Below are 27,881 nucleotides of genomic sequence, written 5' to 3'. Positions count from 1 at the left end.
TGGGAGCCGTGTTTTTTTTTCTTCTTTCTCTCACCCTCTCTCTCGCACTTCTTTCCGCTTCACTCCGCAGTGAGCCTTGTGCTTGCGCTGAGCAGGGGGGGGGAAGGGGCGGTAGTTACACTCGCAGTGGCACAGGAACAGAGTGGGAGGGAAAGAGAGAGAAAGAGAGCCAGGGACAACAAGAGACAACGTCATCACATTAGAAAGGTATAGTAATCATCCACAACTATTTTCAGTTGCGGATGATTAAGGATTCAGAACGTTTCTTCTTGCAGTGAATCCTATGTATTGCAATTCCAAGCAGGAAAATACTCTCCCAAAAAAATCATCCCAGGCCTATATGACAGAGAATGTGCATCTTCTTTTTTGTTTTGCATATTTTAATTTATATTTCATTGTGTTGTGGTTTGTAGTGTTTTGTGTAGTTTCACTTTAAATTTGTTTCAAAGGAAAAAGCTGAAAATTTAAATAGTTAAAAGTTGAAATGTAAATTGTTGGTTTTTGTATTTTATACTTTGTTTGTTACATTTTATGTGGAGTGAATAAATAAAAGTATATTTGCGGTGGCCCCAAGAGACAAAGCACGTACAAACGCCAAAACACGTACAAACTCTGAAGCACGTACAAACATATATAAATAAAACCATGGTTTTACATTAGTAATTTCTTTTGTGCATAATTTTATATTGTTGTTAATAATAAATTAATTAAAGCAACAAAACAACCTGAAGAGCCGGTTGGGAGCCGAAAGAGCCGGTTCTCTAAAAAGAGCCGGAATTCCCATCACTACTAAGAATCCAAATACTAAAAAGAAAAAAATAATTTAAATGTCAGATATAAACCATCTAGTTCAAAAGCTGTGGTTCTGGTCCAGGTTGATGTGGATTTTGCCTCTTACATTTTGTAATAAAGGAATCCAATTGCATGTATTTCATAAAACGGTGCATCTTCCAAGGCCCCTTTTGTTGCTCAGCAAAGAATAACAGATAAACATGAAAGCAATTAATACAGGGACATGCATTTGAATTGTCCTGTTATTATAGCATTATTGAATAATTTCACTGAGAGCTGAAAACATTGTTCACTAAAGAAACTACATGAAGGATAAATTTGTATCTACAGGATGTACGTGGTTGAGCTTTTCCTTGGTACCCATGGTGTCTTTTACATTTTGAAAGCTGCTCACTCTGTGCAGACACTTTGAAGTGGATGCTTTTTATCCAGGTAGACATACTTGTGCCAATTAAAGGCTAAACATGGTAAATGAGTAGCAACTGTGGCTCTAAGATCAGTAGGGAAGTAGTGGAGAAGGGATTAGACCTGCGGGTATACATCGGTATATATTGCATTGTAATTCATTTTAAAAAATCATTCTGTTACTCCAGCGTGTTCTTTATTGATGTATATTTGTTTATTATTGAGTTTATAATTGGAGGTGCAGTTGTGCTGGACTTTTTAGTGCAGTACTACTTGTCACACATTTTAATTAGTGAATTAGTGAAAAATATGTAAACTAAAAATAAGACTCAAAACATTGGAATTAATTGGTTAACATTTACATGAATGTTAGTCTTTAATTGTAACACTGGCTCCAGACAAGATAGAACTCTTAAGCAAGTGTTACTATGGTATAAAAAGCACACGGTATTTAGATCCAGGACACCGTGCCCTTCTTGTTCTAGATGCCCTTTTCAGACTGAAATACCAAGGTAGCATTTTCAAACAGAGCATCACAGACATTGATCACTTGATGAGATACAATACAAACATGCAACAAGTGTAAAGAACATTACCACTATGTATTTATATTCTGCTCACACGTAGCTCTGGTGGCTTTCTTCCTCTTACATGGATTGCAGTGCTCATCATTCAGCACGTGCCCTTATTTAGACTTATCCTCTAAAAATATCATTGGACACTTAATTTCAGAGCTGAACTAGAACTGCTCTTAATACATGTCCACATCAATGCCTCATGTGCATCACACATGTGAGAAAGAAAATAGAGACAGAAAATAAATAACTCAAAAACAGCGGCTGCAATCTTGTATTGTACATGGAACTGGTACTGTATTAATAATTGAATTTACATGCAAAAGTTTTGAACTAACTGCTCTGCTCAGATACTGATTTATTTATTCATTAGATTTTTTTTGTTAAACAGGCTGACAAACTTGAAATTGATTTCTAAGCTGTTTCATATTTTGTTGTGACTTGTGGTTACACTGTTGGACAGCACTTCCTTTAATTTTGCAAACATTTCTATTAAATTTTAATCAGCTGTTTATCATTTTATTACTTTTATTTTAGATTATTATTGTTTCATTATTATTTTTTTCTGGCCTTTAATTTTATCTTAATTTTATTGGTTTGTTTTACTTATTTTGTTATTGTCAGAAAGCAGTGCTATTTTGTTGTATTCCATTTAAATAATAAAAACAGCATTTGTGGACATTTGTGTTGGTATAAACTTTCTTTTTTTTTTTTTTTTTTTTTTAGAAATAATGTTATTAGATAGCACGAATATAGTGGCTGCTTAATTTGGGGGTGGGGGAGAGGTAGCAACATGTCTTTTTCTAAACATGATGATCTTTGGTGTTGGCATTTTATAAACCTGTTTATCTGTATTGTAAGTGTATATTGACTGTGTGTTATGTAAGGCAAAAAAACAAAACTTTTAAGAAGAAATTCTTCACACTGAGAAGCATTGTGACTAACCTGAGCATCTGACGCGAAATGCATTTTCCAGGACTATTTTTATGAACTTTTTGCACAATGGTAATCAGTATAGAGATCAAAAGAAAAAAAAATCCTTGCGACAAAGGTTCCAGGCTGATTTTACAATCAAGATGCTACATTTACCCCATACATGTCGTAGCTAATGGACTGAAAGAACAATAGTCTTTAATAAACCTCAGTTAAATTTGGCAAACTCTCTCCTTTTGATTTGCATTTGATATTGTATAATTTCCCCATAGTCCCTTAGTCCTAAAAATTGGCAATCTACACCTTAGACACCTGGCTGGTGTGGTACATACCCTATCGGTCATGTTTTATTCAGCCATTTACAACATTTCCTGACTTGTGTTTATTCTTTCATTCTTCACTGTTCTATTATTGTCACAAAAAAAGAATAAATGTCTTTAGAAAAATTTCCCAGTGCTATATATATATATATATATAATAAAATAAAACCAAACCAAAATATAAGTCCAGTCAGATGAAAACAAAGGGAGGGAAGGTAGTCAGAACTGAGGGGATCTAACTAAAAGAAGGCAACATTGCAGGCATAGAGGACAGTTACAAGTACCTGGGGATCCCGCAGGCAAATGGGAACCATGAACTGCTAGAAAAGCTGCAACCACCAAGTACCTGCAGAGGGTCAGGCAAGTCCTGAGGAGTCAGCTGAACGGTAAGAACAAGATCCGAGCTATCAACACTTATGCCCTGCCCGTGATCAGGTACCCTGCTGGAATAATAAGCTGGCCAAAGGAGGAGGTAGAAGCCACTGACATCAAGACAAGGAAGCTCCTGGCCATGCATGAAGGGTTTCACCCCGAGTCCAACACCCTGAGGCTGTATGCTAAGCAGAAGGAAGGAGGCTGGGGACTAGTGAGTGTCAACACCATGGTCCAGGATGAGGCAACAAACATCCACAAATACATCAGGAAGATGGCCCCAACTAGCGTGCTCAGTGAATTCCTCAGGCAGCAGAAACCCAAGAAAGAGGGGGAAGAGGAGGAGCCATCATGGAAGGACAGGCCCGTGCAGGGTATGTACCACCAGCAGATAGAGGAGGTTGCTGACATCCAGAAATCCTACCAGTGGCTGAACAAAGCTGGATTGAAAGACAGCACAGAGGCACTAATCATGGCAGCACAAGAACAAGCTCTGAGCACAGGATCCTTAGAGGCTGGGGTCTATCACACCAGGCAAGACCCCAGGTGCAGGGTGTGTAAAGAAGCCCCTGAGACAATCCAGCACATAACAGCAGGGTCCAAGATGCTTGCAGGCAGGGCATACATGGAACGCCATAACCAAGTGGCCGGCATAGTGTACAGAAACATCTGTGCCGAATATGGCATGGAAGTCCCTAGGTCAAAATGGGAGATGCCCCCAAGGGTACTGGAGAATAACCAAGCTAAGATCCTGTGGGACTTCCAGATACAGCCGGACAAAATGGTGGTGGCTAACCAATCATAGTAGTAGTAGTGGTAGACAAACAGAAGAAGGCAGTCGTAGAAATAGATGTAGTGGTTCTGAATGGTAAATGGTAAATGGCAGCAATATCATGAAGGAGGAACACGAGAAGCTTGAAAAATGCCAAGGGCTAAGAGAAGAGCTTGAGAAGATGAGGAGGGTGAAGGTAACAGTGGCCCCGGTGGTAATCGGAGCACTAGGTGTGGCGACTCTCAAGCTATGCGAGTGGCTCCAGCAGATCCCAGGAACAACATCGGAGATCACAGTCCTAGGAACAGGTAATGCATGTGTGTGTGTCACAGCTATTTTAAGCTGTTTTGTAGCCTGGGTTTACATTTTTTTAATGACTCTTTTTTAAACTGTTTTTTTTTTCTATGCTAGACATATGAAAAGACCTGCAGATGATACATGCAGAACCAGGGCCGTCGCAAAGTGATGACTTTTCTTGTGCTGGTACAACATAGTGCTGGAGAGCTTAATAATGCACTGGTACTTAAGGGTAGTTGGTTTATATTGGCATGTCATGCGGGGGGCTCAAGTGACAATATTGCAGGGAGTATAGCAAATGGACTGGAATTAAGAAAGAAAAAATAATGAATGTCAAATTATTGAAGCTTTGGATTAAAACAGTAGTGTTCCTCACTGCAGAAATTGGATATAGCATGTAAATCTGCCGAAAAATAAGAATTATGTGCATGCATAATGTTACAATTCTTAGTTGTGTAAATGAATGAATATAGAATTCTCTATATGTGTGGTTGCTAGACAGTATAAAACAACGTGAACCAATTTGAAAATGATCCCATTTTGTTGCATATAATCATAGTCATTACTGCTAGCAAGAGAAGATCTGGTGAAAAATTTGATTTGATGATTTCACAATTAGTAGAATTGAATTCAGACTAACAGCAGAAGCCATAGGTTCAGAAGAAGAAGGAGAAGAAGAGGAATCTGTTGACTGTCAGGCAAAGTTGTTTTGCCAGAAACACATTTCTATCACTTTAAGATTCTTTCTCTGGAAATTTTTGAAGAAGGGGAGTTTGTTTCCAGTGTTTAATTTTACTGGATAGAACCTAATTTGTCTCTAAAAGAACTGTGTTATGAATTTGTCTGCATAACACATTTAGATAGGACTAGATAGGTTATTAAGTATGGTTCACTTCTGCTTCTACTCGCAACTATGACTAGCCAATTTCCACATTTTAATACTTAAGTAAATATTTTCTTTGAGGAGAGACAAGTTTAGCTTCTAACTCAAGTACAGTAAGGGAGTAGCATGTCAATATTTCAGCTAATCACACACGTTTTGTTTCCCATAACCTTTTGGCAGCTGGATTTTATGTACATCTTGCACTGGTGTTCATGAATGCCTGCTGTAGTTCATTTGAGAAGTTTCAGAAAAGATTCTGATGTCTGTGCAAGCCGGGGGGGGGGGGGGGGGGGGGGGTCTATGCTTAATCCTTTTTTAATTTAAAGTTTTGTTTTGTGGCTTTGTTTGGAGAAAAAAAAGCCAGGACAGTCAAATGTTCCAGAACATATTGCAAGTTTACTGTACATGTGTAGTTTCAGTTATTTCCTAAAACAAGTAAAGTATGACATTAAAAATGAAAACATCTCAATTGGATTTGATGTGAATCTATAATATTTCAAATGGTCAAATATACACAATGCCTTTTTTATTGACCTGTAGTAGCTAGAGGGAGTTAAAAGATTGCTGAATAAACCACTGAGGGAAAATCTATCAAATTTCTATTACACTGACTTGCCTTTTTATTCTTTCATGCTGACAGACACTACTTAAGACATAAAACAAGCTAATAGCTATTATGTTGCTATTACTGAATTCACCTGACCAGACTCATTAAGTGGGCTTGAGCTCTTCAAAGTGGTAGCAGCTGCTGTTGTTGTTGCTTTGATGCCAGTGGAGCTGGATTACTTCGCAGCAAGGTTATGAGCTGCAGTTAGTGGATGCAAAACTTCATACTGGACAGGAGTGATACACTCTGCCGTGTCTACTCCCAGCTGCCTTTCATTTGTTTTGGTTCAAAGTCAAATTTAAGTGATCTGTTGAACAGAAAGGCTACAACAATTCACACACATAGGAATTTCACTTTCCACAAGCAACACAACTAATTTGGACATCTGTTCCTACTACACTGTCAAATTTTGCATTCTATTCACCATGTCTCTGCCTGCAACACTGCTCGTTAGTTTTACCTGTCTATATCATGTCATATTTGATGACATGTAGCCTGATTGCTGTTTGTCTTGTCACTAACAATTAACTATTGCAATTTAAAGATGCACTCACAGAACTGACACCAAAACATTGATTTTCCTTTCTTTCACATCTTCATAGGAAAACATTTAACCAGTCTAGAGATTTAATAATTAAGTCAAAATAAACTAGAAGATTGGTGATGTAATAGGTAATGTGAATGACTTTTAATTTCATAATGCTGGTAAGCAAGCACAAGTTGATCAACAAAGTGCATAGGCTACAATTACATGACAAAAGCTTGAAGCAAAATATTAGGGTGTGAGAGTGCATATTCAAAACAATAATGTTGTCTTTATAATTTATTTTAATCTCTTTCATGAGAAATCCTAGAATTCTGAGCTGTTGATAAGAGTAGTTGAAGTGGCAGTGGACTAAAGCAACATCTGGACACAGCAAATCTCCATCCATCCATCAATCCATCCGTCCATCCGTCCATCCAGGGAATGTGAGGCAACAGAAATCTCTTTATGGCAACCCATCAAATACATTGTATTAGAAATGCCAGCATCATGATAATGCTAGAGCAAAATTTAAGTAATCCTCAAAGTCAAGGGGAATCTTCTGTAGGGAGTCACAGTTGTCTGCACAAAATATGATATTAAGGCAACCACCCATATGAAAAAGAAATAGTAAAAACTTATATGTGATTACTCATGAAAGTGGCCACTTTCATGAGTAAATCATATAAGGTTTACATGATTTACTCATGAAAGTGGCCACTTTCATGAGTAAATCATATAAGGTTTACATGATTTACTCATGAAAGTGGCCACTTTCTCATTACTTTCATACATTGTTTTAGTAAGTATCCAAAACATACAAGTTTCATTATATAATTTTTCAAGGGATCTTATATCTGTTTTCACTCTTATATGCTTTTCATACAAGTTTCACACAAGACAGATACAAACTTTATAAGATTTATATATATCTTTTCCATATGGGCAGTTTGACTAGTTTGGGATTAGACAGAGTAACAGATGTACAGGTCAAAAATAGACCTGAAAAACCCATTAGCCATTAGCTAGTTTGTTTGCAGGGGAAAGATGTGTTAGCTGGTAAAGTTTCACTTTAACTCCCTTGATAATTAAAATTCCTTCATTGCCTCTAGTTCTAATTGCCAAATTAAAATTCTCAAAGCGTTCCTACCCGAGGAACAACAGGTACTTTTTAAAAGCATAACTACTTTTTCCCCAATTACTCTGCTGGTTATAAAAGAGGAACCAAGTTGCCATTAAGAATCCAAAGCCAATCAATCAATCAATCAATCAATCAATCAATCAATCAATCAATCAATCAATCAATCAATCAATCAATCAATCAATCAATCAAAGCTTTATTCACCACATGCAGGTTGCCCTCCAGTGTGGTGAATAACCCCCGACCTTACACACACAACACAGACATTACATGGGGATACAAGTCGGAGATCGGTAGCGTTACAGAAAAACACTGAAATGTACACTACAATGGGAAAGTACAAGAGGGAAAAAAGAGACCTCTACTCATGCTGTGATTCCATGGTAGCACAGCATGAGAACAGGAAACAAAAAAACTCCTCTGCACAAAAAGCACATAAATGTCCACAGCACAACATTGTAAAAGACATGACAAGCCACAGGATTGGGTGGGGGGTGAGGAGTAATCCGAAGCGAACACAGCAGCCGCCCTGCACAGCGCTACCATTCCAGTGCACATAGACCCGCCGTGTTCACCCACAGGAAACAAGCATCGGAGGCATTTGGAAAGGGAGGGGGATGAGTGTGTGCTTATCAGTGTAAGTGCATGTGTGTGCGTGTCCATAGTTCAGCTCAGACAGTGTCCTTCGCCCTGCCAGGCTAAGTAAACAGTCTACCAGCCAACCCAGGTGGCCTTGCATGGAATGGGAAGGAACAGACTCGACACAGTCGTTATTAGGGAGTTTTTGTTAGGCTCCAGCCTTGAGCCCACAGCTGGCGCCGAAGGGGTAGCCGCATCATAATGGTGATTTTTCTTTTACAAACAACCCATGAGAATTTCAAGCTGTTTTTAACACTCCGACACCGACACTGGTCTCTCAATCTCCGGTTGGATAGCTGCGAGTTTCTCCATGATGTTATTTACCTTCAATTCTGTGGTCTTTTCCGTCTTTTGCTCACAGAGCAGATTCTGAGACCTCACAACCGCAGCCAACTGATCCGCGATGTAATCCAGCTTCCGCCCAGAGGTGTTGTTCCGAGTGGATTCTTCCCTGATGTAACCCAATATACGCTCAGAGGTGTTATTCTGAGCCTTCACTGCAGCCGTTAGCGCCTCCAAGCTCTTAACCATGCTGCATTCAGTGAGCCCTTTCTGAGAAGCTGCACCTCGTCCCATCGTTTCAATCCCAGCGGGCAGCCTTGGGGGGGTTTGAACAGCCGGTTCCGCTTTCTTAATTCTCCAATAAGCCAGGGCCAAGCCAGCTCCGATCAGCAAGAACCTTGTTATCATGGTTCCGAATAGGTAGATATCTTCAGCGTCCTCGATCGACAATCCCGCCAGGCACACAATCCTCCATGTCTGCCACCTGTCCATCGTGTATCCGGCAGGGAAAGTCCCTCCAGGGCACTCGGGCTCTCCCGAGCCCAGACTTCTCGTTGAGAAAAGGGTGTCAATAGCATTCAGAGACCAGTTGATCAAATCCATAATTCTGTTTAGGTTTTAGAAACAGACTGTGAGAGAGTGTTCCAGGGAAGTGAAAAAAGCACGAGACAAGATAAGGACATAAGAAGCTAAGCAGGGAAGATAAGGGAGAGGAGAGGAGAAAAGTGCGACCGCCTTCGCTGAGAGCCAAATGAGATTCACTTTAGTTCACTTTATTACTTTATTACTATAAAGAAAAACTTCACAATTATAATTTACAACTGAGGAGTGCAAGGAGGTCCTACTTCTCTCACATCATCACCAAAAACAGTCATAATGCTCGGGTCTTATTTGCTACAGTTGAAAGGCTAACAAACCCTCCTGTGTCAGTGGCAGCTGAACTTCATTCGACCATGGCCTGCAATGACTTTGCCAAATTCTTCACAGACAAAATCCAAAAGATTAGACAAGCAATTGGTACATCAACAACAGATTCAGGATATGTACTGTGTCCACCGAAAAACTGTTTAAACACCATGAAACAGTTTTACCCTATTAACAGCAAAGACCTGGAGGACATCTTAGGTCAACTGAACTCCTCCTCTTGCAGTTTAGATGTCCTGCCAACAGGTTTTTTCAAAAAAGGTCTCAAAGACCTTGGAGTCAGACCTGTTACAGATCATCAACCTTTCTTTAATGTCAGGTGTGTTTCTAGAAGCACTAAAAACTGCTGTATTCAAACATATACTGAAAAAGTACAATCTTGACAAGACACAAATGAACAACTACAGGCCGATCTCAAATATCCCATTTTTAAGTAAGATAATTGAAAAAGCAGTTTCTCTACAGCTCAATTACTTCTTAACACAGAATAACTGCTATGATACCTTCCAGTCAGGTTTTAGACATAACCACAACACTGAAACTGCTCTGACCAAAGTGTTTAATGACATATGTCTGAATACAGACAGTGGAAAAATGTCAGTCTTAGTTTTACTGGATCTCAGTGCAGCATGCGATACAGCTGACCACAACATATTACTCAAACGACTGGAGAACTGAGCAGGTCTTTCAGGAACTGTACTAAACTGGTTCAAAACATACTTAGAAAACAGGAAATACTTTGAATCAATAGGCAACTTCACATCTAAGCAGACAAGTATCACATGTGGAGTTCCACAAGGTTCCATCTTGGGACCCCTTCTGTTTAACATTTACATGCTCCCACTGGCACAGATTATAAAGAACAACAAAATAAACTATCATAGCTATGCAGATGACACACAAATCATCTGAGATCGAGGCCCTTTACAGGCATTGAGGAAATTAATGACTGGTTGCGCCACAATTTTCTCCAGCTAAACAAAAACAAAACTGAAGTAATAGTCTTTGGAGCCAAAGAAAAATGATTACAGGTCACCAGAGAACTTCAATCTATACACCTAAAAACCACCAACAAGGCAAAAAATTTGGGTGTAGTGATGGATGTAGACCTAAACTTAGAAAAACACATTAGGACAATAACAAAGTCAGTTTCCATTTTAAATCATGCTTTTTATTTGTTTTTGTTTTTTAATGTCTCTATAAAGCACTTTGAATCACCTTGCTGTTGAATTGTGCTATATAAATAAACTTCCCTTGCCTTGCCTTAACTAATTGAAATTATCCTCAGTGAAAAGAGGAGGAGTGCCTATGAATAGGTTCTACATTTCATTGTAAATTTCAGCTAATTACTTACCTGCTAAAATGTTTGGGAGACTGGGGTAAAACAGAGACAGAAAGAAAAAAAGTAGATACATGTTGTAATACTTGGTGTTGCAGGTTTTCATGCAAATTACATGTAATGATCAGCCGCTAGTGTCATGCAAACAAACTACCTGTTACATGTTTGGAATATTTGGGAACAGTTTGTCAGAAGCAGCAAGGCCAGTTATATGTAACACTATGACAGAAGTAAGGAGTAAGTATGGCACACACTAATATACAACTAATATATGGCAGTGTGTTCATCAATTTGTGTTTCTAAAATCAGTTTAGGTGGGAACAAAAATGCAATTGTTAGCAGAATGTGATAAAAACCTGTGTGACAGAAAACGTTTCCAAACTAGTCTGACTAGTGTGCATGTTTTCATTTTTACACCTACACAAGTAGAACTGCAAAGTAGGGTTTGCAGTTAGTCCCTGTCATAAGCAACAGAAGAAAAAAAAAGACCCAAAAGCAGACCCTGGAGACAAGATAAAGCAGAAATGGATGCACTACACAGCAAACAGAGATAAGACACTAACACACTTAACTTGACACAGAAGAACACAAGGGTAAATAACACAAGTCTATACAAAATAAACCCTAAGTAAAATAGTAATGGGAATAAACAGGAACAGGAAAAAAAACTAAGACAAGGATGCGATGCAAAAACATACTAAGAAGCAAACAGAAGATCTGATAACAAATAAGAATATAATACCCCAAAAATGCAAAAGTCTGGATTTTGGGTTTTTGACCATGACAGTGCTTGTATTAATCCACTGTACCTGTCACAATGATAGATATCAAGAGCAAACTCGATTGCTGCCAGCTCACTCCACTGTTTTAACATGTCTTTTGGCACATATCTGACTACATATGATTTTAATGTTAGGAAAGCCACATCAGCATATTTCTTTTTTTGATCTCCTAATGTATTCTAACTTTTTCATTAAGTAGGAGTAAGCTGTTGAGGAACAGTTCCTGTATTTTACTGTAAAGTTCAGCTAATTAGAAATGTCCCTGCTAAAATGTTTGGATGACAAAACAGCAGAGATTTAACACACAAAAAAACATGCAAAATACTTGGGGTTGAAGCTTTATGTGCAAAATGCACATCTACATTTTCTCAACTTAACTATTTACAATAGTGATTAAAAAAAAAGTCAGCTACTAGACCTATGCAAATAAACTACCTGTTATGTATTTAGAATGTTCTGGAACTTTTGTCAAAAGCAGCAAGCTCAGTTATGTCTCTGTAGTATAACAGAAGGAAATACTTTCCACACTGTATTTGAATAGAAACTAAAGAGACGTTTATCAGCAACACACACACACTTTTCAGTGTGTGTGTGTGTGTGTGTGTGTGTGTGTGTGTGTGTGTGTGTGTGTGTGTGTGTGTGTGTGTGGAAATACTTTCCACACTGTATTTGAATAGAAACTAAGGAGACGTTTATCAGCAACACACACACACTTTTCTGTGTGTGTGTGTGTGTGTGTGTGTGTGTGTGTGTGTGCGTGTGTGTGTGTGTGTGTGTGTGTGTGTGTGTGTTTGTTAACTAAATAATGTGGCAGGGAACAAAAAGTAGACATATGTTCATTATTTGGGTGTTGTTTTTTGTATTGATTAAAAATGCCTTTTTTTTTTTTGCTTATTTGCTTTGTGAAATCTGCCAGTTTTATTGGGTGAAGGAATGCTTACTTAAAGCACAGCCTGTCTCAGTCAACTATACGAGGCTGCAGATGTTCTCTCTGAGAGCTGTTACACCTCTGCCATTGTGGGCATAGGTTCAGAAAGCATTACTTATTCCCTTTCCGTGACCAAACCTTTCCAACTGCATCAAGAACTCAAACCCACACCTACTTGATCACAAACTTGATTTTGTTACCTGCCTGTTTGTTTCATATTCTCTATGATGTTTGAACCTCTGACCCAATGAAAACAGGCTGCAGGCTTAGTATTGCCTTCCTGGTGATGTGTCTTAACTTACCACATGTTGGTAGATGCACATCTGTGGCCGTCAAATTCACATTCAGTATATTATGTTATACTTTATGCTTACTGCATACTGTATACTGGCCGTTTATTGATTTAGCAGAATTCTGATAAAACAGAAAGAAGAAGAAGAAGAAGACTATATTAAGTCCAAAGAGCTTTGAACAGGATTGCTTTATGGTCAGAGGAGGATATTTACACTAAAGCCTTCCACGAAAAGCATGATTTAATTCAAAAAGGGAAATCACAATACCCTGGAACAGTGCGGTCATATACTAATAACAGCAGTCTCTCAAAAAGAGTTCTGGTTTCCTGTGAAGTCTCATTTTGTAATGACACCCCCACTTCAGCTGTTTTCTTGACATACCAGTGCAAAAAAACTCTCCCTTCTTGTTTAATGAAAAATAAATTAATAAATAATTTTTTGAAAAGTTATTTTCACAAGGCCTTAAATTAAACGGCCTACTACTTTTAAATGACCAACTTAAAATACATTAAGAGATCAATAAAAAGGGGGAAAAAAGAAAAATGCTGATGTTAATTTTGCTCCGTAAAGGAGGTTATGACAGGGACCAGTATCACTTGTGTAGGTGTGATATATGGTTTTGACAAAATGAAAGCATGCGCACTAGTCAGACTGGTTTGGAGACTTTCTGTCAAACTGCCTTTTATTAGATTCTGTCATGACTCATGAGTCCCTGTAAAGATAACAATTTTTTCCCAGCGTAAACTAATGTTAGTAACACACATTAATGAACATGCTGCCATATATTAGTGGGCATGACTTGATGATAATTTAAAATGAGTTCTTTGCTAAGAACTGAACAATGTTCATTCCTTGAGATGGAGGCGGGGTGGTTATGTGTGAATGATGATAGGTCAGTGTTAAGTGACCTATGAATCCTTGTTCCAACCATTACAGGACTGAAAATGAGTGAAAAAACAGTTAATGTTGACCTAGACCTAGAGAAAGCCTGGAAAAGTATTGCTGAAGACCACTTTAAAAATTACCAGGACCACTGGCTTCTTATGAACAAAAAACAAAATATAAAGAAATAAGAGATGGTTCTGCATTCTTGCACAATACTGTAGTTTGAAAAGATTTCTTCATTGGATTAGATTAAAATGAAGGAAAAAAGGAATGTTTGCTGAAATAGTTTTAGCGATCTGAAAAAAAGAAAAAAAAAGAAAAGATCAACTGCTCAAATTCACTCTAGATTTGGATCAATCTATTTTGCAAGCTATCAAAACAATCTGAAACTATACATCAACGTTTTTGCAGTGAAAGCACCACCTCTTGGTGACACACTGTAACTGAATAAAATGGTGGATTCATAGTGAAAGAAACTCATGATTTCCTTCCATCACAAGGTACAGTGAGTTTACTTGATGAGCATTTCACCAAGTGTACGACTTGTGTATGTTTATTGAGAAACCTGACTTCAGACACAAGTCAAAACTCTGTGTCTCTGCAGTACAATGTATACTTAAACTTAATATATAACAAATAACAATAACAAATATATACAGCCTGATTTGAGTTTAACTATTTTACAGGAAATATTAAATGGTAATACAGAATGACTTTGAATGTGATTTCTTGGCCAACCTTGTTCCCTGGAGTGTCATTTGTAGCACCTGCTATAATTCCAGGCTTAAATAGCCTATGTGCAGTCACCTCAGATCCGATTAGGAACTGATTAATAGGAGTAGAATGGGAATGTAAATTTTTAATGACCCCATAAATTAATCTTTATTTGTATGAAACAGCGAAGACAAGGGTTAACTTTAGTTTTTTAAAAGACATCCACACTGAGCTTATAGTCAGACACTATTGCTTGAATGCTTAATCTTAAATATTAATAGGAGCCCCTCTTTAAAATTTAATGCAAAGCAGTTATGTTGAGGCAATAATACTCCACTACTTAATGTGCTACCCAGCAAGTGTATATAAAAAAAGACAACAGTTTAATTTTACTAAATAAGTTCATTAAGAAACAACATGGCTGAAAGCTAATGACTCATACCCAAATTTAATCCAATTTATCTGTTAGCCATAATACTTCAGAATTAGAGCACTCCAACTGTACACCCATACAAAACGTGAGCTTAAAGTCTTTTTCATTTTAAAATTGTTGGAAGAAATCACATATAAAAACAACGTGGCCACAAATCCTGCAAATAATCCTGCCTACAGCTGGTTGATTCTGCCTACATTTGTCGTATGGCAAAAAGCTATTTGAATTTAGCATTGCATATTTCCTCAGATTCTAAGGCCAGTTTTTAAGTACTTTTACTTTGTCAGGACTCCAAGTCATAATTATTTACATGCCAATTATACAAGAGAGCAAAACATGCAGTTTTTGTTGAGCTAAAGAACTCCTTTAAACCACTTCATAAAGTCACTCACTTGCCATAACTTTTCATTAAAACCCTTCGCTGACCCTTAAAAATGCATCCCTTTAGAGCCCTGGGGACCAAAAATGGTCCCGCCCCAAAAGTGCAATAAAAAGATTATATATTCATATTTTTTTCCACTTTAAATTGGTCAGTCTTTTAAAACTACTTCTCCCTGAAATATTCATATAAAGTTTTAATTATATTTTCATTGTTTTAACCCTTTAAATCCCAGTTTTATTACATGAGTGCCCTGTTTTTTTAGCCCCAAAAAACAAAAAACTAAATATTTTCCAAAAAAAACATTTGAAGTAATATTTGTTTGTTATTATAATTAGGCCTTTAGATGGAGCAAAGATTGGCACCAACAGTCATTTCGATCGCCTTTTATTTTTTTTGCAGGAGCGCATTTCATAAAATGCACACACTATCGGTCCTAATCGACCACGCCCAAAAAAGTGCTATAAAAAATTTATATATTAATATTTTATTCCACTTTAAATTAGCCAATCTTTTAGACCTACTTCTCCTTGAAATATTCATGTCAAGTTTTAATTACATTTCGCGGATTTTAACCCTTTATATCCCGGTTTCGTCACATGAGCGCACTGCTTTTTTGCCCCAAAAAACAAAAAACTTGAATATTTTCCAAAAAAAACATTTGAGGTAATATTCAATTGTTATTATAATTAGGCCTTTAGATGGACTAAAGTTTGGCACCAACAGTCATTTCGATCGCCTTTTATTTTTTTTTTCAGGACCAGAAAATGGTCTCCAGGCGGCAAATGCTCCTCCTCTAGGCCGAAATAAGTGCATGTTGCCGGGGTAAGTCGCGACGATCACCGGGGCACGATCACCGGGGACTGCTTTTTCCAGCCCACACGTCCGATACCACGTGACAACAAATACGTCATTTCCTGTTGACTAAAAAAAAAAAAGCACCCTCTAACGGTCCTAGGGACCGAAAAATGGTCCCGCCCGATCAGCGGGCGAAGCCGCTGCTGCACGCCGGAAATGAGGCTTCGTTTCCCGCAGGTCTATCCAAGCAGCCCGCTGTTTTCCAGCAGGGATCAAATGTGGAGCAAGGGCGCCACCCGGTGGACAAATAAAAAAATTACAACTCTAAGGCTCATAGACCAAAACGAGACGGAGACATGAGTAATCACCAAGACATTAACGGTAATAATTCTGCAGTGAAAAATAGCGTTTATAATGGAAGTCAATGGGCCAAAAATGGTCCCCAGGGCTCTAAGAGGATGTGTATTGTTAGCTTAGCCACTGAAGCTAATTTAAGGAAGTCAGACTTGAATTTTGAAATGAAATTATGCCAAACTTTTTTTTAGAGAATTTGGCTATATTCCATTCAACACAGTGCAAATGGCTTGTAACTGAAAAACTAAAATGTACAAAAATGGTCCCAGGGCTCAGGAAGGGTTAAGTCAAAGAGGGAGCTGACAGACAATCATGTGCAGCTACAGTGTAATGAACTCTGTGTCTCTCCTTTTTATTAAAGTTTTCCTAAGGAGCTCTTTTGCAGGTATTAAGGAGGTGAATTCTTTTAGTTTTTAACCTTTCAAGACTGACGTAATTCTTAATGTCTTGTGTATTTTGCTCAAAGTAAATACACTGCTTCTTTGAAGGCATGTAGCATATGCAGCTGAATAAAAGATGTGATTTAAAGCACAGCAGCCCTGTGGCAATAACTAGTGTGATTTGATGCTGCACATCAATGATGTGTATAATATTAGCATTGGTAAGTGCCAATATAGTCTTCGAGAAAATCTTCCAGGCCACTATCAAGCAGTTTTCACTGGTATTTTTCTATTTTGCATTTATAATACTGTTGCTATTACTAGAGGCCCTCCTTTTTGAATTTTTATGCAGAAGCAACAAGTTAATACAGTTGGGAGCATATTTTGCACACATAAAAAATGCACTTTATATAACTGACATTTTCTAGCTAAGTAAGAGATGATACTGGTTAAATAAAAGGTATCATCAGCTGATCCAGAAAATGACTCATTTCTAAAGCTAGTCAGTCTGTTTTAAACCCTATTTAAGATAATATTAGGGGAATATTCCAGACCATGTCCACAAACTGGGTGGATATTTTTTTATATAATGCTAGTTAGCTGTCTCAACCTATGGTTGCTGGAATAGGCTCCAACACCCCCTTGACCCTGATGGGGATAAGTGGAAGAGAATGAATGAATAGCTAGCTAATAAAATAGCTAGTTTAATTTCAGTTTCATCTAAAAAAATTTTTAAGATGCTTAGTATTTGGCCCTAGCTAAAATTTTACCATTGTTTGAAATTGTCGTAATAAAAAGCCAGATAAAAGATGAGCATTTATACCCATATGCATTTGTACCTAAAAAATCTGCCTTTAGAGAACACAGTCTTCCAAGAATAGGACACTAAAGGCTTTCTGGTCAAAATACAACCTTAAACAATTTTAAAAAAACCCACACGACTTATGTTGTGAAATTTTAATATAAGCAAATATCTTTTCCTAATATATGACATCACAATGTTGAAATTGTTTAGCTGCAATGATGGTTGGGGCAGTATAATATTATATGATAATATTTATATTATAATTAAGTAACATCACCAACAAAACAATATCAGATAGTCTTTGTGGCAAATTGTCTGGCCTCCAGTATCTCTTTCAATTATCTTGAATGTTAGTGTCAGTCATGTATGAGACTTGCTCATTGAACCATATGATGACGACAGTGATGATTCTGACTGTATGGAACTTTTCAGGACAGAGTTTCAGGACTGAGGCTGTTGTGCTTTAGAATAAACAGTAAGTGAAGCTGGTAATGGATGTTAAATTTTACCCTTTAGCAGTTTTACGTACCATCCACAGCGAATACTGCTGATTTCAGTGCTAGAACACTTTTCTGCCTAGTTTTGATTCAGCTGCTACACACTGAGAATTGTGACTACTTGTGGCTACATGGGATTATGGAAGATCAAAGTGTCTGGTTTGAGTAAGGTGGCCAGCTGGAAACATCACAGAGACTTTCTGTACTTGCTTGAAACCTCTGCCCTCCCACGCCACAACCACACCCCAACCCAAAAAATCCTTTAATCTTCAGTCACCAATTTTACAGCCTTCCTCTGAGCAGATGATTGGAAATGGACACTGATGTGATTTCACTGGCAAGGAAATCAGGTAAGTGCATTCATTAGTCATATGAGGCATCCTGCAGGGTCAAAGAGGGCAGAGAGTGTGGGTAATTAAATGTGGTAAATGAAAGTCTAATTGAATGAGCGACCCTTTGCCTGTGGTTCTTGTTTAATCATATGGAGAGAAAAAATAACAAAAATGGGATTCATTTTCTTTTATGAGGGTGGATGTAATTATGGCAGTGCAGGAATTAATCACTTAACAATAAACATTAAATAACAATCAAGGTAGATGTGTTTGTATTGACTCAATTAAAGCAGGAATTCAAGGACTGAATAATAAACAGTTCAATGTAAATGAGACTCTAAAACACCAGATAATATCTGACAATAGAAGGATTTACCTCTAACAAATAATATTAAAATGCATTGTGTCAACAGTGAATTTGTTGCAAATGCACCCTAAAAATGATGGCCTTGTCCATTCATTAAAGTAATATAACACTGCCATGCTGTATTGACTAATTTGGTAATAATTCTTGAGAGGATGTAGGGAACTTTTTCCTTTTCCTTTTTGATGATTGATATTCTGCTAAATCTCAACAAAACTAAATCTCACATAACACAGCCACCATATGGTCTATTGTAGGATCATCGTGTGATGAACAATGTACATAATTAATCACTAAGCTACTAAGAAATGTGGTCTAAATAGAAAATATAAAGTGAACTGCACTTATATACTGTACCTTATAAAAAGCCATCTGATCACAAACAATCAATCCGTATACATTATTTAAAAATTACACCGGATTTTTACGTAATTCAAAGGAATATCTTTCAGCCAACTTAACAAAGTCTGGTTACACTGAAATGATTGCTATTGTTGCCCTATGAATACAATATTTCAAAAAGAGCTGTGTGAAGTAGGTGCTGATTAAAGGGATTTGAATTGTATTTAAGACATTGTGAATAGTGAAAGAATGTTATGGGAGGCTGATGAAATGATTTAATGCATTTAATCAGCACACTATTGATAATTTACAAAGTCTTTCCTTGCATGGACCTGCAGCTTATTTTTATATACTTTTTATAAGCAATTCCAAAACTTTTCACAATCTAAATTATATAGAAGTTCTTTAACTTTTAATCACTGATTTCAATTCTTTTTAATCGAACTACGTAACAGATGAAGGCTTGAATGCGTTGTCAAGTCTTAAATGAAGTTCTTGGAGAGTAAGATTTGTGGAATTAACTCAAGCTGCAAAACTCTGGCCTGAGCTGCAACCTGGTTCCAGAAGGGTTAACATCTTAGGTGCCCTGTGGTGTGGTGAGGTGCTGGCAGCAAGTATGGCCATGTCCTTCCATGGACTTCCAGGCACCATGCTGTCTTTGACCTCAAAGAGCAACTGCCTCGATATCAGCCACTGAAACAGTAACCTTGTCAGCCCAGGACAAGAAGCTGCTTCTAACCCCTGGGGTTCTATGAGTTAATCCACGTCCTCCAAACTTTTACAGAAAACCCCAGATGAAACTGCTTCTCCTCAACTGTTTTTTTCTGCTCCAAGATAAACGAGCACTGTCACTTCTCTGCACATAGTGTGGTAGCAACAAGGGCAGTGACTCTCAGAGAAATACTGAGATCATAAGCCAACCCCTGAGCATCCCTGCCCCCAAATAATATTCTGTTTTCAATTCATCAGCCTGTCTTCTTTATGGATTTGATTTCCAGGTGACAGGTATTTGTGCACTTATAACGTGGAACATAACGGCCTTCACCGATACTCCCTAATCAAGATTTAGAACCTTTTTTCATGTTCTTCACTAAAATGCTTGAGCAATTACTATATTGTATTTAAGACATCCAGAAAGACAAGAAATCAGTGATTTACCAGTAGTCACAGGACTGCATGGTGTAATTAGATCTCTGCTGCTTTTATTGTGGTTTCAATCATTGCCCAAGGATAAACCATTTATAGACCTAACCCTTTTCAAAATGATACCTTAAATTTAATGACACTTGTAAAAAAAAGATCGCACTGGATTCAGTGGAAAATCCCTGATTGCAGATGCACTGTTAAGTGTCCCCATCAACAACTATTGATTAAGGTATTTTATCTATAACTGCAGAGGAGTCACAGGCCTGATGATCCCCTCCGCTTACACTGAGTGCTACAGTACAAACAGCAGTGAGATAGTGGCCATAGGAGGATAGGATCAATCTGCTGATTGGATTTACAATGACAAACATGTTTCTCATTTGATTTTCTCTGGGCTGCTTGCCATCCGTTGCTTGATAGACGTGCTCTGTATCTGTGTACGTGCTTCTGTTATTGTTCAGAGATATTCGAGTTGGCATAAATGTTCTCTCTCACACACACACACACACACTTTTCTCACTCTCTGTTTCATCTGTCCCTCACTTTCCCTCCTGCATCTCACATAACAAGATGAACATTTTCACTTTCTCTCCTTACTCAGAATCCTCTCCATGCCACCTCCCCCTAATCCTTTCATGGAAGTGACTCACATTACAGCATTCTTCAGTTTAATGCACTTTAATAGCATTAATATCTGCTTTTGCCTCTTCAGCTGCAATAAACACCCCTTACATCTTAAGAAAGCAGCTTAAGAGCAATTGACATGGCTAGTGTACCAAAACAGAAACGTACCTCGGGTGAAAAGCAGAATAACTCATTGTTAAAGAGTAATCTGCTTTTTTTAAATGCATTGGCACTGGCTCCGCACAGCGTGGCACATAGTGTACTGTAAACAGACACTGAGGGAGCTTAGACAGCCTGCTCCCTGTAGTCCTTCCTACTCACTCTCACAGTGTGGAGGAGGCCTGCAGATACGGGAAGAACAAGCGTCCCTGCCACCTTCTGTGCCACCCATGTTGCTGCTGCAGTGACAGCCAAGGTCAGCTCAGGAATGACAGAGGCCTCCTGCACGGAGATAAGACTCTCACAAACATCTGAACCACAGTGCCACTCTTCGAAGGAAAGCGAATCCTGCACTTGAATTATTCATATGGGTCTCCCTCACCCTAAATAACAGCCGGCAAGCATTGTTTGACATCCCGAATGAATAATTAAGGGCTGACCTTTTGTTCCCATTAGAGGTGATAGGTTGATAGTACCATACTTTGCGGGTAAGGCTGTTAGATGATGTGAAAGTGCTGTGTGCAAGAACTATGAATTCTTTGTATGAAAATGAGTCAATAAGCATAAGCAGTGATGCTAAGAAAGTGACACATCACATCTCTGTGGAATGCACTGATGTACAAAGACATAGATACAATCTCTGCTGATTGTTTCTATAAAGCATAGCCTGAAGTCAGTCTTTGCCATTGCTTTCATGTTCTCATAAGAATTGTGCCATAGTTTGTCCCTAACATATCAAAAGAATTTTCATGATGCCATCCTAGACCTTATAATCAGCTCTACGAATCAGAAATTACACATTAACAGAAAATCAATCCCAGTTTGGCTTGCTTGCAGTGACTGATGGTCTATTTCCCAATTTTGTATCTCAAAGAGGTCATGAATCATAAATCCTGACCACAACCCAGTCTATAAAGTAGAGTCAAAATGTTTGAAGTGGAATGCTTGAAGAAAAGCTAACATAGCATGGCTAATACTCTTTGGAAGCATCTGAATTGTCATTTAATGCAAAGAGTTGGTAAAGTGAATGAGAATGTCACTTTTGTGACATTCTCATTCATCTTGCTTTTATATTTTATTTTGTTTGATTAAACATGTGTCAGGATTTATTTTGATTAAAAAAAAAGGTTTTGACAACTTGATATAAATTTTATTGGGAAGAGCATGAGATATATGGGGTGGCTCAGCTGGTAGAGCAGGTCACTTACTAATTGAAGGGCTGGTTGTTCAAGCTCCCTGTGCTCCACTCCGAATGACAAATATTTCTGGCCAAGATACTAACCCCAAGTTGCCCGTATGAATGTGTGCGAATGTTAGAGAGAAAGAGCATACAAAAAAAGGTGCTTGTGTGAATGAGGCAAGTTGTGTAAAGCGCTTTGAGTGCTCAGATAGAGTAGAAAAGCGCTATGAACCATTTGCCATCTGAGTCTCATCTGCTCCACTCTGTGTCTGTGAGGAGGGGCACACACAGTGACACAAACACACACACAGCAGAATAAGTGAGGAGAGGAACAAAATTTCCCACTTAGATCAAATAAAGAGTGAAAAATAAATTAGGTGTATCATACATACAGCTATCTTTTTCATAAAGAGTTTGTGGCCTCAATAACTATTTAATAATTTTCAGTTTTGTAAATTTGTATATCCAATTTTTCCCAACTATATTTAATTCAAATCTGAAATTGTCTTAAAAGTAAGAGAGTAATGTCCATCTCAGGACTAAAACTTATCTTTTCAACGCTGGTATCACAATCATGGAACAGGGATAAAAGCTATATGATATGCAGGCTGTAATCAGTTGAGCCATATTATCCAATGCCTGCCACTAAATCTTTTTCTTCTTGTTGACTGAGCATTTATACACTGTGTTGTCCTTCCTTCAGCCCAAAGATGAAATAATTGGGAGAATTTAACACATCCCATCCATTATTTTAAGAAAGCATTTAGAGCACACTAATGAGCCACACTGCTGCACTGGATGGCACCTCCGTCTGGTAAGGAAGGGACAGACTTATGAAACTGGCTGTTATGCTATATTTGTATTATTTTCATGTTTGGCAATACATCTTCAACAATAATGTCAGTGAGTGAACACAATGTGCAAACATATTGATTAAATCCTTCTTCAGGGTGTGATACAGACTCACAGCGTGCCTGGGTATTGAGAGGGGAGACAAATGATTGGTTTTGACATTTTCATGTTTTTATTTTTTATTTTTTATTTTTTTGCAAAAGTGAGAAATATGGAATAAAGGAAGAATAATAGAAGATTGAGCAAAGCCCCTTTATTTGTTTCTTATATAGAACTTTTTGCACACAATGCTTCTTTTACTGAACTGGGCTGAAGGAACGGATTTCGGTTCCTTCACAGTGTAAAGAAGAAAACCAGAGCTGCAGTAGAGCCGCAGTGACACACTCAAGGAGAGAGCGACTCAGAGGCGAGCACAGATTCCTAGTTTAAGAAGTGAGAGAGAGACTGGGTGCTGTAGACAGACCATATTTATAGCCAGGGATAGGAATAATTCATTGTGATCAAAGTGCAGATCATGCTCCATTCCATCACGGAGCAGATGTGGCAGAATAAAAAGAGCATGCTTTCTCTCCATCTGCTCTCTAGCGGCTTCCCAAATGGAAACAGTGAGGCAAAGTTATCTCTGTGAAGCCGTTGTGTGTTTGTCGTCATGTGCTCTGTGCGCATTCTCAGGTGGCTTTTACTTCAGAAGGAGAATGTGTTACATCAAAGATGTAAAATGTGCTGAAAAAAGGATTTAAAAAAAAAAGCCTGACACATGCAACAGATCTTCTCCATCATAGTGGGGCGTGAATATCAGATTATGACCTTTGAGAAAGAGGTCATCTGCCTGGAGCCTTTTGCCATAAAGCATATACTCAGAGAACACTGAAAGTCACATTGCTGCTGAACGAGTGTGTGAAAAATGGTAAAACGCAGAGTCAGAGGTTAGAGCTGGCTGAATGAAATGCTGAGATACTTTTTTCCAATTGAGGTAAAATTCCATTTTACTTGTTTTTCCACGCAGCCTTCATACACCTCTTAGTATCATCAGTGAATACTAGCATCAGTATTAACCCTCTCAGGCTCAAATTAAACTTTTTGTTGCTAATTCACAACCAAGACCTGCAGTGGTACTTCTGAGTAAAAAAAAATCATAAAATATGTATGTGGGGTAATCAGGTTGTTAGTTTTTAACTGTTGCAAATCGGCAATGCCTGCCTCGAGAGGGTTAAGACCACCCATGTACAACACTCTCCTCGCAAATACAAAAGCAAGCATCCAATCAAACCAGTGTTTCTCTCACCCTTCATACTCTCATTTTCCAAGGGACACACGTGTTCCTTTTTCTTCCTCTTATTTTGTTTTTGTCTTTTTTTTTACTGAGTAATGCTTTCTCTGCAATCATACACAAGCACAAAGATACACACATGCCTGCTTCTTCCAGTTTCATTTTCTCTCCCTCCCACACACCGACACATACACACAAGTGCCTGTTTCTTTTTTCTTTCATTTTCTGTCTCCAACCCTTTCTGCTTCTGTCCCTTCAACACTCTCACTCACACACAGACACACACACACAGCTAGAGAAATACACAGTTGCATACATACACTAGCACCAGCACACAGACATGCAAGCTCCTTCATCTTCTCTTTCATTTCTTCTTCCACCCACACTTTTCCTATCACTACTTCCATGCATGCGAGCACACACAGAGGCGCCTGTACCATTTGCTCTCAGTTTCTCTCTCTCGCTCTCTCTCACTCACCCTTTCTCTCCCAAACCACTCCTTCAATACACACACACCCTCACATACTGTATATCCCTCTTTCTTTCTATCGTTTACTGTTTCTCTCATCCCGTCTGCCTCCCACAATCACGTACACACACCACCGGCAGTCCAGCTTCCCGTACACCCAGCTGGGCTTGGACAGCACTCTTCCTCTGGCCTCTCTTGGCCATCTGGAGTGCAATGTCCCTGCTCTGCTGGTCCTCTGCCAGCCACTGAGCCTCCCAGGATGAACGCAGCACCTTCAAGCACAATTTGTACGCGTCAAAGCTCTGCTGTGTGTCCAGTGACCCAGCTGAGTGAAGTCATTGAGTCTTGCATTTCCCACCTCAAAAGAGACTCATTCTGCTTTGATGACACCTGCACTCCCAATCTCTCTCGATGGAAGACGGCACAGTAATTGATTAAAGCTGCTGAGCAACCTTACTGGCAATTACAACTCTGTTTATTATCTTGTGGAGGGTCTGAATCTTTGCATGAAGAATGAATAACAAATTCTGACACAGAGGTCAAGTACTTCATTCAGCCTTGCAGGTACAAATACACCTGCCTTCTGCTCAGATTGTAAAGACATGTTAGAGTTAGGGAGAGAGGATAACAGCTCTTCTAGTAAAAATATACAAATAATAACAAACTATCTATTAAAGAGCCACAGAACACAAAAAAGCTGTGTGTGTAAATTTTTAGCTAGCCATCCAGTTTTGAAAGCTTATCAGCCATAGCTTTAAGTTCTGAGTAGTCTCCTTCAACACTGCAAAAAGTCCTCTGACTTTGTAGGATATTGACTTAGCGTCTCAAATACAAGAACGTGCCTTTGAAATTAAGGCGTGCCTTTTGAAATTAATCACAACTTAGGTTTTTCCACCTCAAAGAGGCTTTGTTCTGCTTTGATGACACCCACGCTCCTTCTCAGTCCAACAAGGTACTTGATTAAAGCAAGTAAGTCACAGCTCTTGCAATTATAACTCTCTACAAGCTCTTTCAGATGTTAAACTTTTAACTGACCACATGGTTTGAACATGCAGTCTCTTATACAATCAGTTTACAACATTTTATTGGTCTGATATGATATTGTTTATTCAGATTTCTTTGGACAGTGCACTGGAAACATCAAGCATTTGAAAGCCACCACAAACCTTAAAGTTATGTTAGGGATGATTATGTTAGAACAATCTCTTTTGTGCTATAAAAGTGACATAACCCAAAAATACAGCCCTGAAGCCAGTTAGCGAGCAGCGGCTATTTTTATGGTCTAGTGAACACACCAATCTTAATGTGACACTTGAACAACAGCACACAATCTTTTTTCACTTGTTTCTATTTCCTGGTTATAGTCCAGCCACATTTTAACGTGATATAACAAAGGTAATCTACTCATAATAGTGGTATGAATTTCTAAACCTCAACACAACTTTTAAAGTTTTCCCTTACAAACACTGAATGTGAATTGAGTTTTGAGGCACATAGTCATGGTATGAAACAAACAAACAAACAACAACTACAACTACTGTACAGGTACCAGCAGCAAAATGAAAGACCAGCACAAACTCCTGCTGTTCCAACAGAAAGCGCCATTACTAAGTACAATGTTTCCCATGCTGCAGTGGTAAAGTATATGCTGTGTTTTCTCACTCTAATAATACATGTTTCAAAGAAGGAGTGATGTGTGAAAATGTCTGACAGCACAGAAAACTAAGTGCACAAGCAGTTATAAAGCTATGTTTTCATCATTTTTAAACACTTTCTGAAGTAAGTAAACTCTCTAGTGCACTTGAACCTAAGGGTAAATTAACGCAATATAGAAAACGAAGTCCCTCGAGCTTTTAAAACAACAATAAGGGGGAAAGAATTTAAATCAGATTAAATTTAGAAAGTGTCTAATACTGACAAGCATAAAGGACAGACAAACTGCAATACGTTTCCACAGCTGGAGAATGTAAGCTAAACAATCTAAAGACGCATTGATTATGAAACTTTGTTGCTATGGTAAAATCGGACCAAACTTTAAAATAAAACGTACGCATCAGAAACTCGGGGCAACAGATAAAGACGCGATTAAAAAAACGGACGCTGGTTCATGTGTGGCCGTGATACAGACATAAATGAAAACAGCGTATCTTCATTACATTGTAAGGCACTGTACATCACTGCACTTACCTTGCCACGGCTCCTCAATACAATGAAGCTCAGAAGCAGGTGACGAAGTGAGAGGTTCCTCCTCTTGTTCACTAGTTGATCAGCCAAGTCTCTGTTTCAGCACCACGGAAAGCGCGTCCGCCTCTTTGGGGAAATGATGCAAGTTTACGGTTAATGCCGTGAAAGCATTGAATGTGCACACTGAACACGTCTCCTTCAAGTTTGATGCCACCTCGTCGACTCTTTTGCTGGAGCAAACATCACTCTCCTTGCCTGACGCTTTTAGGATGAGTATGGCCAATCATAATGCATCTCACTCTTCACTCTCACATCTTTGCGCATCCCCAAAGAGTCTCCAAGGACCGGTTCTCTGTCTGCCTCTGGGCGGGCACAGCTGCGGTAACGGTGATTTTAAGAGGGGCTTCTCCTGCTAGTGCAGCACATCTTCATTTGCGGTCTTCTCTTTGTCTTCACGGCGATGATACTGATAAAGATGGGGCTGCAAATTTTCACGCGCGCATCGTCTGGTAACGGGAGCGGAGGGAGCCGGGAGCAGGAGGAGTGTCTCTGACGATCCGAGTTCATTAAAGACTCTTCTAATATGGATGAGCTACGCGTCTCATCGTTATTATTACCCTTCTTTTCTTACCAAGGGATGGGAACATGGCGCTGAAACTGTAAACTGTACGATATGAGCTGCGATAGTAAATGCGACTCGGCTACAGTAGAGGCGGCATAGAGTTTGATTCTCCTTTATCAGAGATACGAGACTGAGCTATATTAATTTATTGAAGTCCGGGATTATTGATACTCATTCTTTATTAAGAAATCATTAACAATAATGCAGTAAAAGTGCCACGTTGTCAATTTGTGTATGAGTTTGTTTGTGTCTGAGAATGACTTTCTGACTTTCAGATTACGGATT

The 27,881-nt window shown here is 38.5% G+C and overlaps 2 protein-coding genes across 3 annotated transcripts in view; both read right to left on the bottom strand.

The window, feature by feature from the left end:
- The window catches only part of chst8 (carbohydrate (N-acetylgalactosamine 4-0) sulfotransferase 8), a 173,350-nt gene extending 145,706 nt beyond the window's left edge, over positions 1-27,644 (bottom strand). Inside the window, exon 1 of one of the 2 annotated variants that reach the window (XM_085249308.1) lies at positions 26,978-27,644. The gene's annotated coding sequence lies outside the window, so the exon portion shown is untranslated. Of the gene's footprint in view, positions 1-34; positions 5,569-26,977 lie in introns of those variants that run through there. The other variant, XM_085249378.1, reaches the window with a different exon arrangement.
- LOC146582886 (uncharacterized) lies at positions 7,256-9,588 on the bottom strand. Its single transcript, XM_085280301.1, has one exon. The coding sequence runs from the start codon at positions 9,142-9,144 to the stop codon at positions 8,509-8,511; it is 636 nt and encodes a 211-aa protein (XP_085136427.1). The 5' UTR covers positions 9,145-9,588; the 3' UTR covers positions 7,256-8,508.
- Positions 27,645-27,881: the final 237 nt, after the last annotated feature.

This window comes from Mchenga conophoros, linkage group LG1, assembly GCF_057382185.1.
Source record: "Mchenga conophoros isolate Kocher_MC1m ecotype Shallow Benthic linkage group LG1, M_conophoros_male_GT1.1, whole genome shotgun sequence".
Taxonomy (NCBI): Eukaryota; Metazoa; Chordata; class Actinopteri; order Cichliformes; family Cichlidae; genus Mchenga; species Mchenga conophoros.
This window is presented reverse-complemented; position numbering and strand designations above follow the sequence as displayed.

Excerpts from the sequence above, each read along its gene's own strand:
- LOC146582886 (XM_085280301.1), bottom strand. The coding sequence starts at position 9,144 with ATGGATTTGATCAACTGGTCTCTGAATGCTATTGACACCCTTTTCTCA.